The 11,422-nt window shown below is 38.0% G+C and overlaps 1 protein-coding gene across 2 annotated transcripts; it reads left to right on the forward strand.

Annotated features, from left to right (window-relative positions):
* The first annotated feature begins 974 nt into the window (after window positions 1-974).
* On the forward strand, window positions 975-10,419 carry LOC132186143 (homeobox-leucine zipper protein ATHB-15). 2 transcript variants are annotated; one of them, XM_059599970.1, is made up of 18 exons: window positions 975-2,441; window positions 2,970-3,129; window positions 3,396-3,496; window positions 3,602-3,692; window positions 3,986-4,081; window positions 4,165-4,278; window positions 4,361-4,444; window positions 4,977-5,132; window positions 5,238-5,312; window positions 5,485-5,591; window positions 5,679-5,871; window positions 6,705-6,890; window positions 7,016-7,096; window positions 8,242-8,376; window positions 8,471-8,796; window positions 9,181-9,286; window positions 9,770-9,928; window positions 10,079-10,419. In XM_059599970.1, exons 1-18 carry the CDS (start codon window positions 2,236-2,238, stop codon window positions 10,223-10,225), a joined length of 2,523 nt encoding a protein of 840 aa, XP_059455953.1. In that variant the 5' UTR covers window positions 975-2,235; the 3' UTR covers window positions 10,226-10,419. The 2 variants fall into 2 exon arrangements, with proteins under 2 accessions (XP_059455953.1, XP_059455954.1); XM_059599971.1 differs by having other exon boundaries at window positions 976-2,441; window positions 9,779-9,928.
* Window positions 10,420-11,422: the final 1,003 nt, after the last annotated feature.

The raw sequence follows: 11,422 nt of genomic DNA on the forward strand, positions 1-11,422 counted from the left end.
CATGAAAACTCATCTTTCATCCGACATGTATTTCAAAAGTTGTAAAATATAATCATACTTGTATTAAAAATAACAACACCCAGTGAAAACTTACGTGTCATGTTTTTGTAAACTCAACTTATTCCCCATGAAAACTCATCTTTCATCCAACATGTATTTCAAAAGTTGTAAGATATAATCATACTTGTATTAAAATAACAACACCCAGTGAAAACTTACGTGTCATGTTTTTGTAAAATAATGCAGGATCAGTGGTTCAGTAAATTTTTACTTACAACTTTGGCTTGGTCTCCTGAAATAACTATTCATAAACAGACTTTGTACTTTCTTTACATTTTATACCACATTGAAACTCTTTTTCAAAATCATAAACCTTAGTCAAACTCTAAATTCCTCAATACACCTAATAAATCCTCAAGAAAACCTTATTCTTTATGACCTAAATGATCTTAGTCGACCGGGGATTAACCGAGGGTCACTGGAATTCTACTAATATTTATGCTTAAAGCTCCGTTGACTAAAGATCAAATGAGACATATTCTTTGATAGGCTCGTCAATAGGATACTAAGATCAGGAGATTGAGGTACACCACTTAACATTACTAACTTTACAAACCGTCATAAAAGCTCATTTTCGACTACTTTGCATGTTAACAGCTTCGTAGATATTGTATATAACACATATACAATGAAAACTACCAATTGAAAACGTAAAAAAAAAACACAGAAAATAATGAATATGTACTCGGCCAACGACGCCGTTTTTAAGTACAAAAAATTATATTTTAAAAAGAGAAACTCAATCCGTCAACCGTAAGCAATTAGAAGAATCAAGGGTAATTATGCGATTTTACGAACCTTGCGGGAAACACGACTTTCAAACTGCAACAAGGGTAATTCGGCCATCAAGGCGCCCCCACCACTTTTGAAAGAAAAAAAATAGAAAGAAAATAAAATATTGCTCCATTTCCCTACACAGTGGAGAGCGAAGACCTCTGAGCCGAAAGTGACGAACCAATGAAAACCCACAGAGGAAACGCAACAACAACAACAACAACAGCAACAATGAAACCAAAAGCAAACTACTTTTCCTCTGTTTTGAGCTAGGGTTCGCTGTTTGCTGATTTCAAATTCCCATTCCATTTCTTTTGTTTCCTTCGCTTCCAAAAACAAAAAACCATCACATGCTTCACAATATCTCCCACTAGCTCCACCCAAAAAAAAGAAAAAGAAAAAGACTCTAGTGGCTTTGATTTGAGCTATGTTTTTTTGTTTCTTTCCGTGAAAGCTTGGGAAAAATGTTTCAGCGGCAGCAGAGGAATCTTCGGGGACCATGAAGATTAGTGAAGCTCTGTCGTCTTGGCTGGTTGCAACGTAAAAGGGTGAGATCGGCAGGGAGGATTTGGGTTCAGAGCAAGATTGGATCTTCTGGGTAAACCTCTATTTCGGGCATGGTTTTTTGAGAGATTCCGAGTCGGTGATTGGGACTCCTTTGGAGGATTGGCTGAGTTGGATCGGGCACTCGGTCGAGTTGCTGGATAGGTAAAAAGAGCCTAGCTTCAAATCACGGGGAAACATCTGGTGCGAAACGTTTCGTGCTGTTTTTTTGTGTTTGGTGTTTTGGGCAACAGTGAATTCATTAGGTTTAAGCTCTGATCTCGAAAGATTTATGTTTTCTTGTGCTTGGAGATGTCTCTTACTGAGAAAACAAGTATAACTACGTTCTAGTTAAGGATATTGGTGTCCCTTTGTCGGTTTATCTCTATCCTTGCATTTCTCAATCTCAGTATTCTACTCAAATATTTAAAATTCGAACACCCAGACGCAGATTTGGAAAATGCACAACTTTGCTTAAGGCTTCCACTTGTGTCTCTGTTTGTTGCTCTGAAGCTCTAGGAAGTGCTGAAACTGTCATTAAGGAAGAGAAGCTACTTGGGTTCTGTTTTAGCTTTCTTTGGGTACTCGAATTCTGCGGTTAAGTTTCATTTTGTGGCTAAGTTTGTTGTGTCGAAGCTCTACAGTGCTTGAGATTGTCAATAAGAACGTGAAACTTGTTGGGTTTTGTTTATTTTTATTTTTTTGCGGGATACTTGAATTGGAGGTGTAAGATTTTAATTCGTGGCTGCTTTTGGTGCATTGAAGCTCTGAAAAGTGGTTGGGATTGTGCTTAGGGAAGAGAAGCTGGTTGGGTTTGGTTTAGTTTTTCGTGGGAAGTTGAATTTGAGGTGATTGGAGATGTCAATGTCCTGCAAGGATGGTAAACCAGGGTTGGACAACGGCAAGTATGTCCGGTACACACCTGAGCAGGTTGAAGCCCTCGAGAGGCTCTATCACGAGTGCCCCAAGCCGAGTTCGATTCGGCGCCAGCAACTTATTCGTGAGTGTCCAATTCTCTCCAACATCGAGCCAAAGCAGATCAAGGTCTGGTTCCAGAACAGAAGGTAAGATTGGTCGTCTGGTTTTACAATCAAATTTTGCGTTTTACGTTTGTGGGTTGGTAGTGAAGGTTCAAAGAGTAAAATTTGTTATGGATTTTGGAATCTTCGTCATTTGATCATAATGCGAGCATTTGGCTTCATTGAGTTTCGTCGTTTGGGAATGCTACTAAATGTAAAATCTGTATTCCGAATTTCATTTTGGCCTTGTTCCCTACATTTTATGAACAACCAAATGGTGTTTTAAATTTAACTTCTTTTAAAACTCCTGTGGTTCTATGGTTGATGAGAAAACTGATGAAATGAATAGAAAGTCAAATGTTGAATTTTAAACTTTTCTTATGATTTGTTAAATATAAAATGGGAAATTGTTCTCAAGAATTCTTCCGAAGTCAAGTGGTTTTATTGGGCTTAGTATCCTAGATAATGAAAAATTTGTAATTTAAATTAAATTTTGTTTATTCCCCCTGCACTAATTTTTTTTTTTCCATGCTTTTGATGACAATTTATTGCATTCGTGTTTTGTTTCTTCAGATGCAGAGAAAAGCAGAGGAAAGAGGCTTCACGGCTTCAAGCTGTGAATAGGAAGCTGACGGCCATGAACAAACTTCTAATGGAGGAGAACGATAGGTTGCAGAAGCAAGTCTCACAGCTGGTGTATGAGAATGGTTACTTCCGCCAACATACCCAGAATGTGAGAAAATACGAATTTTTATATATTTTCTCTTCGAATGTTAGAATCGTTAGCGCAAAGACAACTGATATAATAATCCAAGATTGCATTATCTTATTAGGAAAAAAAAAGATGGCATTTTCTTACCCTACAATCTGTCTACTATCAAAAGGACACTGAATATATTTTTTTTATTACTGTTATTATTGTCATTATTTTAATGAATTGTGGGGAAATTGAGATTGGTGTTTTTTTTTTTGTTTTTTTTTTTCTTTCTTTCCTTACAGACAACGCTTGCAAGCAAGGACACAAGTTGTGAATCGGTGGTGACGAGTGGTCAACACCATTTGACACCTCAGCATCCGCCGAGGGATGCTAGTCCTGCAGGGTTAGTGGGCATATAGCTGTTGGGTCCTTTTCAGTCCTTGTGCTTTGTGACCACCTTGTTCTTTGTGCTAGTGGCTGATTATTTCATGCTTGTATTTTCTTCCAGGCTTTTGTCCATTGCAGAAGAGACTTTAGCAGAGTTTCTTTCAAAGGCCACTGGAACTGCCGTGGAGTGGGTCCAAATGCCTGGAATGAAGGTACCTTTCTGCCCTTTTCTAAATTAATTAATTGTTAGTTCTTTCCCAGTGATCAATTATCGAAAGCTTAATCAATGGAAGGAGGAGAAAACTAAGTTATACTAATTCTTATTATCAAGTTACAAACCATGGTACTTGTTGCAATGGCATTTTTTTCCTTGTTTACTGGGGAAAGAGAGTAAATCTAATGTGCTGCTGCTAATCATTTTTTTAGAAGGTGGTTGATAAAAATTGATTAGTTGAACAACTAGTTTTAATTATTCTTCATTATCATCTCTTTATGACATGCACAGCCTGGTCCGGATTCCATTGGAATCGTTGCTATATCTCATGGTTGCACTGGAGTGGCAGCACGAGCTTGCGGCCTAGTGGGTCTTGAACCTACAAGGGTAAGTGCTTTCTGTTTCCTCCCTTATACGCTATTCTTCTAGTTTGAGCTTATAGATTGTACTGTTGACTATTTTCCTTCCAGGTTGCAGAAATCCTCAAGGATCGGCCTTCGTGGTTCCGCGATTGTCGAGCTGTGGATGTTCTAAATGTGCTGCCCACTGCAAACGGTGGAACCATCGAGCTGCTTTACATGCAGGTAAATACTAATTATTATATATTTCCGTGAGAGCATTTTACTACCCAATTGTTTTGTGATATCTTATTTGTTAACAATGTAGCTCTATGCACCGACTACATTGGCGCCTGCTCGTGACTTTTGGTTGCTGCGCTATACTTCTGTTTTAGAAGATGGAAGCCTTGTGGTAAGTGTTTCAGAGTGTTCTGGCTTATGACTCATAGTGGGAATGAACGTTCTAGGCAATTATACTGCTTTTTATACACATTCACCAGTATACATATAAAGACATACATTCCATTTGTTAAAATTTTGTTTTTTGTCTTTTATTTTCTCTTCTCAAAACCAAAACATTAACAAACAACCCAAATACAAAAGGATTTGGCTTAGGTGCTGTAAAAAAAATTACAGCATGTGTTGTAATTTTTTTAGCGGTCTAGATTGAATTTCACTCTCTTTTTCATGGCAAAATCAGAGTTAAATATGGACCGAGGAAAAGACTACCACACATATTATAGTTTTTTCATAGCACCTAAACCAATCAACACTAAACACTCATAAATACACAAAAATAGTTTTCACTTCAAAACACTTTTTCAAAAACCAAAAACAAAAAAAACACCCCCAAAAACACTAACAAACAAAGCCATATTTTTTGTTGTTCTCTTTCTGGTTAAGCATATCTCTAGTCATTTTTCATAATTTGACATGGTGCTCAGGTCTGTGAGAGGTCACTTAAAAATACTCAAAATGGTCCAAGCATGCCGCCTGTGCAGCATTTTGTGAGAGCAGAAATGCTGCCTAGTGGGTATCTCATACGACCTTGCGAGGGAGGTGGTTCAATCATACACATCGTTGATCATATGGATTTGGAGGTATGAAGTCAGCACATCTTGTATTTTTGATAATCCTAGGTTATGTACTTTGGTTGTGGAATATTGTTGGAGAAATTATTGACTGTCGCTTGTTTTATCAACTAGCCATGGAGCGTACCAGAAGTATTACGCCCATTGTATGAATCATCAACTATGGTCGCTCAAAAGACAACTATGGCGGTAAGATTAGCTTTTTACTTTCATTATGTTACAAATTATTACTCTTTTAGCACTACTGTGTGGTACATATAGAACCATTGTGGAAGTTTTCTTATTTACTCTATCAAGATACAATTGTGAATGTTAAAAGTGAAGTTTTTATATTCCAAAATTTTCTCTCATTTTTATTCAGGCTCTACGCCAGCTGAGGCAGATAGCTCATGAGGTTTCTCAGTCTAACGTGACAGGCTGGGGCAGACGGCCTGCTGCTCTTAGAGCTCTTAGCCAGAGGCTGAGCAGGTTAACATATTTGCATCATTTGATATGGTCTCTTCTTTCTGTCAGTGTTCCTCTGCTGTTCAGAATCTGATAGATGTTTTCTGGCAGGGGTTTTAATGAGGCACTTAATGGGTTCACCGATGAGGGGTGGTCAATGATGGGAAATGATGGCATGGATGATGTTACTATTCTTGTGAACTCATCTCCTGACAAGCTGATGGGTTTAAATCTTCCCTTTGCTAATGGATTTCCAGCTGTCAGCAATGCTGTCTTATGTGCTAAAGCATCAATGCTATTACAGGTCAGGATGCTTCTAATGTTTCATTCCACATTGCCTTAGGGAAATAGTAAATATTATAGCAACTTGTAAGTTGATTAGGCTATGTTAAGTTACGTTGGTTGTTTAGGTGAGTGGCCTTTCAAATGTACAAGCAGTGTCCTATTCTCATGGGGAGTATTTTAAATATTTCTTTATTTCATGTATTAACTGGGAAAAATAACTCTCATTACCTTATTTCTCTGTCTCTGCCTGCCCCCTCTTTTTTCTTGTTTAATGGTGTCCTTTTCTATGATTATGCCCTTGCTAGCATAGCCGCATTACACAGGTAGTATACAAGATATGCAGAAAAAGAAAAGAGAAAAAAATCTCACTTTTAGTTCGGGGGTTGGATATTCACAAATTTCAACCCAACTGTCTTGGAATACATATATCTGATTTTCATTTGTAATTCATGCGTCTTTGAACAATCAGCACCTTGATATTCACAAATTTCAACTCAACTGTCTTGGAATACATATATCCGATTTTCATTTGTAATTCACTTGTCTTTTAACAATCAGCACCTTAGTTGCGTTTTCTTTAATTATTTCCTGTCCTGAATATTTAATCATAATCATGAAAGGAAATTCTTGGTAAAGTCACTTACAGTTTCACAATTTTATGATCTAATGTTTTGTTGAACACCGCCAATGGTCATTGTTTAGTATCCCTAAAGCGTGAAAAATTATCTTTAGTTATTTTAAAAAACTCACTACTAAATTGAAAGTGTTGAAAGGATAGCAGATAATATTTTGTATTTGCAGCTTCCAAATTATTCTTCTTGTTTAATTGCAAATTGATTGTTTCTTTTTCAGAATGTCCCTCCTGCAATCCTTCTTCGGTTCCTGCGAGAGCACAGATCAGAATGGGCAGACAATAATATTGATGCTTATTCAGCTGCAGCTGTTAAAATTGGCCCCTGTAGCTTACCGGGGTCACGAGTTGGAAGTTTTGGGGGTCAAGTTATACTTCCACTCGCTCACACTATGGAGCATGAAGAGGTAGGCAATATTCTCAGCAACTGTCATTATGTTATGTTTTGTATACCCAATGTTGTGAAGCATGAGTAAATTCTTTATTACTGTATTATTCATGCACGTGAAACATATTTCTTTGTGTGTGGTAGTTCTTGGAAGTCATTAAGTTGGAAGGTGTGGGCCATGCTCCTGAAGACGCAATAATGCCTAGAGAAATGTTTCTATTGCAAGTAAGTAGTGTTTCTCTTTATTGCTATCTTTTGCTTCACTATGTATTGATGGTGGTCCTTCTTACCCTGATAATTGTCCTATATCCATCTGGGGCTAACCTAGTTGCCTTCCAAGATGAGCTCTTATATATATTCCGATTTGGTTTTGTGCAATCACAGGTTGTCCATGCTTTTAGCTTAACTTGGATTGTTTAAGGATTTTATTTTATAAAATTTTCAAATGTTTGGACTATGGTTTAGTATTGAATGGTTTTCTATTGCAGATAAAATTGAAGCTAGAAATATAGAAGGATTTAAGTTCTGTGAAAAAGGAGTGGACAATGAAACTGGCTTTGAAATTTGAATGAAAGATAATTTTTTTGTGTCCCTCGATTTTCTCTTAAGAGTCTTACTCACATTTTCTCGGTGTTCCACTTGAAATGTGGTTAACTATTATCTTCAAACCACTTGAGCCAAGGGGTTGGCTCAAGTGGTAAAGAGCCTTGGTCTTGGTGGCATTCCATCAGGTCTAAGGTTTGAATTCTCTTGGGTACAGACAATTCCTTGGGGCTAACTTGCTACTTGATCCATGTAGAGAGGACGCTTTACATGGGTCTATGGTTTACCTAATATGGGTGAGTACTCGAAATGGCGCTGCCTTGGAGGGTTTCTTGTTATTAAAAAAAAAAAACCTACTATCTGCTAAAGCTCTATTTCTCTAGTAAGATGTTTACTTTTATTTCTTATTTCTTGGTTTATTGGTGCAAAGTGCCTTTCCTTCTGTTAAAAGAGGAACCGCTGGTTTTATAATTGCCACAAGTTTGCATGATAGCCACTGGTTAACTATTATCTTTCCTTTTCCCTCCCTCTTAAAGTTCTAAGTGAACAACCAGACTGCCAGTCTACTTTTGTGCCTTAGCAACTGCCGTTAGAATGAAGTAGCTAGCTTTCTTTGAACATATGATATACTTGTGGAAAATTGAACAAATGGACTTAAATGCTGTCATCATACCTGGTTGAATTGGTGAAGGAAGTTGGGATTCATTCTAGTACAAGTAAACAAGCTTTGTTTTTTTTGGTCTGTCTTTCCTGATTCTTATTGTTGTTTCTCATAATGTTTTTGTTCCTGGTCTCTCTTAATTTTCTTGTTTTTGCTGATTTGATAGCTATGTAGTGGAATGGATGAGAATGCTGTTGGGACATGTGCTGAGCTTATTTTCGCTCCAATTGATGCTTCTTTCGCTGATGATGCACCTCTTCTGCCTTCTGGTTTTCGCATCATTCCTCTTGATTCTGGGAAGGTTAGCATCTAAATTGCATGTGTCCATTTAAGGTTTTGTTCTCTTCTACCTCATTCTTGGAGTTTCTTAGTTAATGCACTTTAAAATATTGCAGGAAGCCTCTAGTCCAAACCGCACCCTGGACCTTGCTTCTGCTCTTGAGATTGGGCCAGCTGGCAATAAAGCCTCTAATGATTATCCTGCTAATTCTGGCTGTGTGAGATCAGTGATGACAATAGCATTTGAATTTGCATTCGAGAGCCACATGCAAGAACATGTAGCATCCATGGCTCGGCAATATGTCCGCAGCATTATATCATCAGTTCAGAGGGTGGCATTAGCACTCTCTCCTTCTCATTTGAGTTCACATGCTGGTCTTCGGCCACCGTTAGGTACTCCTGAAGCTCAGACCCTTGCTCGTTGGATCTGTCAGAGTTACAGGTGCGTCAGTTATATTTAAACATGTGTTCTTGTACATAATCAGAGCAATGCTTTTGCCATGCTGTAATTTGGTTGGCCTGTGGGTCATGGTGTTAGATTAAGGTTTAAATTTTTAATGACAATTCAGAATTAGACGGTAATTGGAAGGGCAATATGTTGTATTGCGTAGAAAAAAAAGGGGCTTGTCCTACATCGGCCAAGGAGTGGGAGATGGATGAGTTTATAAGCACCATGAGTCTTCTTCCAGTGAGCAATTGTCTGGATGGGGTATCTTTGTGGTGGTTCCCGCTTATAAACCATCTTCTGGCTTTATGGAAACTTTTGCAAGGGAAATCACTGTTATATTCATTAGGATAAGTTGCTTGACTCTTTCTGATTATGCAGGTGCTACATGGGAGTGGAGCTACTCAAATCTGGCAATGAAGGGAGTGAATCCATTCTCAAAACCCTGTGGCATCACTCAGATGCAATAATGTGCTGCTCTTTGAAGGTGTGCTAAAATTCTCTCTCTCACACGCTTGCTTGCATACACACTCAAAAGAGTATACTATGAGTACTTAAATTGGGGATCATACTATCAGGATCACACCGTTATGAAAATGGACTGTTCCAACTCTTGAAAACCGCCGACGATTTGACAAAAGAGATGCTAGAAAGTCTTTGCACTGGCATGAATAATTTAAGATGCAAACCTTAATTTTTTACGACCAACCTCTTCTACCAGTCTTATGTGTCAAAACAGTTTTCTGTTCTACTGTATGAGTTCACTCAAACATCAAGAGATTATTCTCTGACCACCATACTATATCGAATATTGATTTTGTATCCTTGGAATGTGAGGTTGATGGGCATTCACGATTTGTCTAATTTATATTGCCTTCACAAATTTGTGTGTAGAAATGAATTAATTCATATCTGTCTAACCATTTAAGTTCAATTCTTAACCTTTAAGCCAATTGAACTTAAGGCTCAGTTTTTGCAGGCATTGCCAGTTTTCACGTTTGCAAACCAGGCAGGGCTTGACATGCTTGAGACCACCTTGGTTGCTCTCCAGGACATAACCCTGGAGAAGATATTCGATGATCATGGCCGAAAAACACTCTGCTCAGAGTTCCCACAGATAATGCAACAGGTCTGGCAGATTTTCTGTAGTCTCTAATTTTATCTTTCCGTTTCATGTTCCTAGTAATCTTATTGTAGTAAATTTATTATAAGATCAGGATTATATATATAATTTTTTTATTTGTTATTATTTTACATATTTGTTCTCTGTTTTTGGTAGGGCTTTGCTTGTCTCCAGGGCGGTATCTGTCTCTCAAGCATGGGTCGACCAGTCTCATATGAGAGAGCAGTGGCTTGGAAGGTGCTGAATGAAGAAGAGAATGCTCATTGCATCTGCTTTATGTTTGTGAACTGGTCGTTTGTATGAAATCAGCACATCTGATTGAGATCAGATGAATTATAGAACTCCAAAACCTTTGTTTGCTTGTTAGACTTTCTGCTAAAAAACCCTTGTTACGTATTAAGACTGCCTATGTGTTACCCTACTTTGTTGTACCCTGAAACTGATACATGTTTCCTGCTATGTTATGCTTTAATCGGTAAGTTGATGTTAACAACGCAGCAATTGCTCTAGTGCCATTTGCTCTGGTTTGACCCCCAGAGCAGAGTTTTGAGGTTGTGTTTAGGTATTTGTGTTGTAATCTTATTTGAACATTGCAGCAGCGAAGGGTGTGTTTTAGCGGCATCAAACACATCTTCCATGCATGACCGGCTTTTCCAGCCCTCGCTAGCTCTTCGCTTGGTTGTACGAGGAGCATGCCTGGGGGTGCTACTACGCTCACCGAACACTTGAATCATTACGCGGTAGCTAAAGCAAGCTAAGCTTTACACGGCCCCTGAGCAAGCCCAAAGACCCTCTTCTCTCGCCGTTGAAGGCTTTGTAACACGTTGGATAGTTATCTTTTTTGTTATGTTAGGAGCCACAATAGCTTCTTGCGATGTTTGATCATTTTTTGCTTGCATTTGTCTACTACCCTACTCGATTTCACCTGTCGAAGTAATCCTATCTACTGATCCTTAGTTTTGATCTTCCTAGTCAGTCGTATTTCAATACTTGGGAGTTTGCTGAAGCGTTGATGTTTGATACGTTGAGAACTCCAATGATTTTTTTTCTTATTCAATCCTAAAATTGATGGAGTAATTGGATTCTGGATTCATGCTGCAAACGTACGTGTTGAACAAGCTGAGTGAACCAGTCTCATTCTGGTTGGTCTTTGCAATAAAGGGGAGGGACACTTTGGTACCTCATTGGAAAAATGCTTGCGGCCATAAATCAAACAAAATTGCACGCGGTATACTTAGATGGCCATAGTTGAATTATGATCTTCTTCAGTTCAAAGTAAAAAAACAAAAATACCCTCTAAGTATTTTTGAATTGCCTCGATCATAATGAACTCATAAAATGTGATTTAATTTGTTTATATATTTTTTTTTTCTTACTGGGGGAAATACAACATAATCATTATACCATCTAATTTTAGTTTTGATAAGTAAATAGCTCAACACGTTTGAACAAGATTGAATGGCCTGACTTACCCTCCACTGCTTATGAGAAGAGGAAGTG

The sequence above is a fragment of the Corylus avellana genome, chromosome ca7, assembly GCF_901000735.1.
Source record: "Corylus avellana chromosome ca7, CavTom2PMs-1.0".
Classification (NCBI taxonomy): Eukaryota; Viridiplantae; Streptophyta; class Magnoliopsida; order Fagales; family Betulaceae; genus Corylus; species Corylus avellana.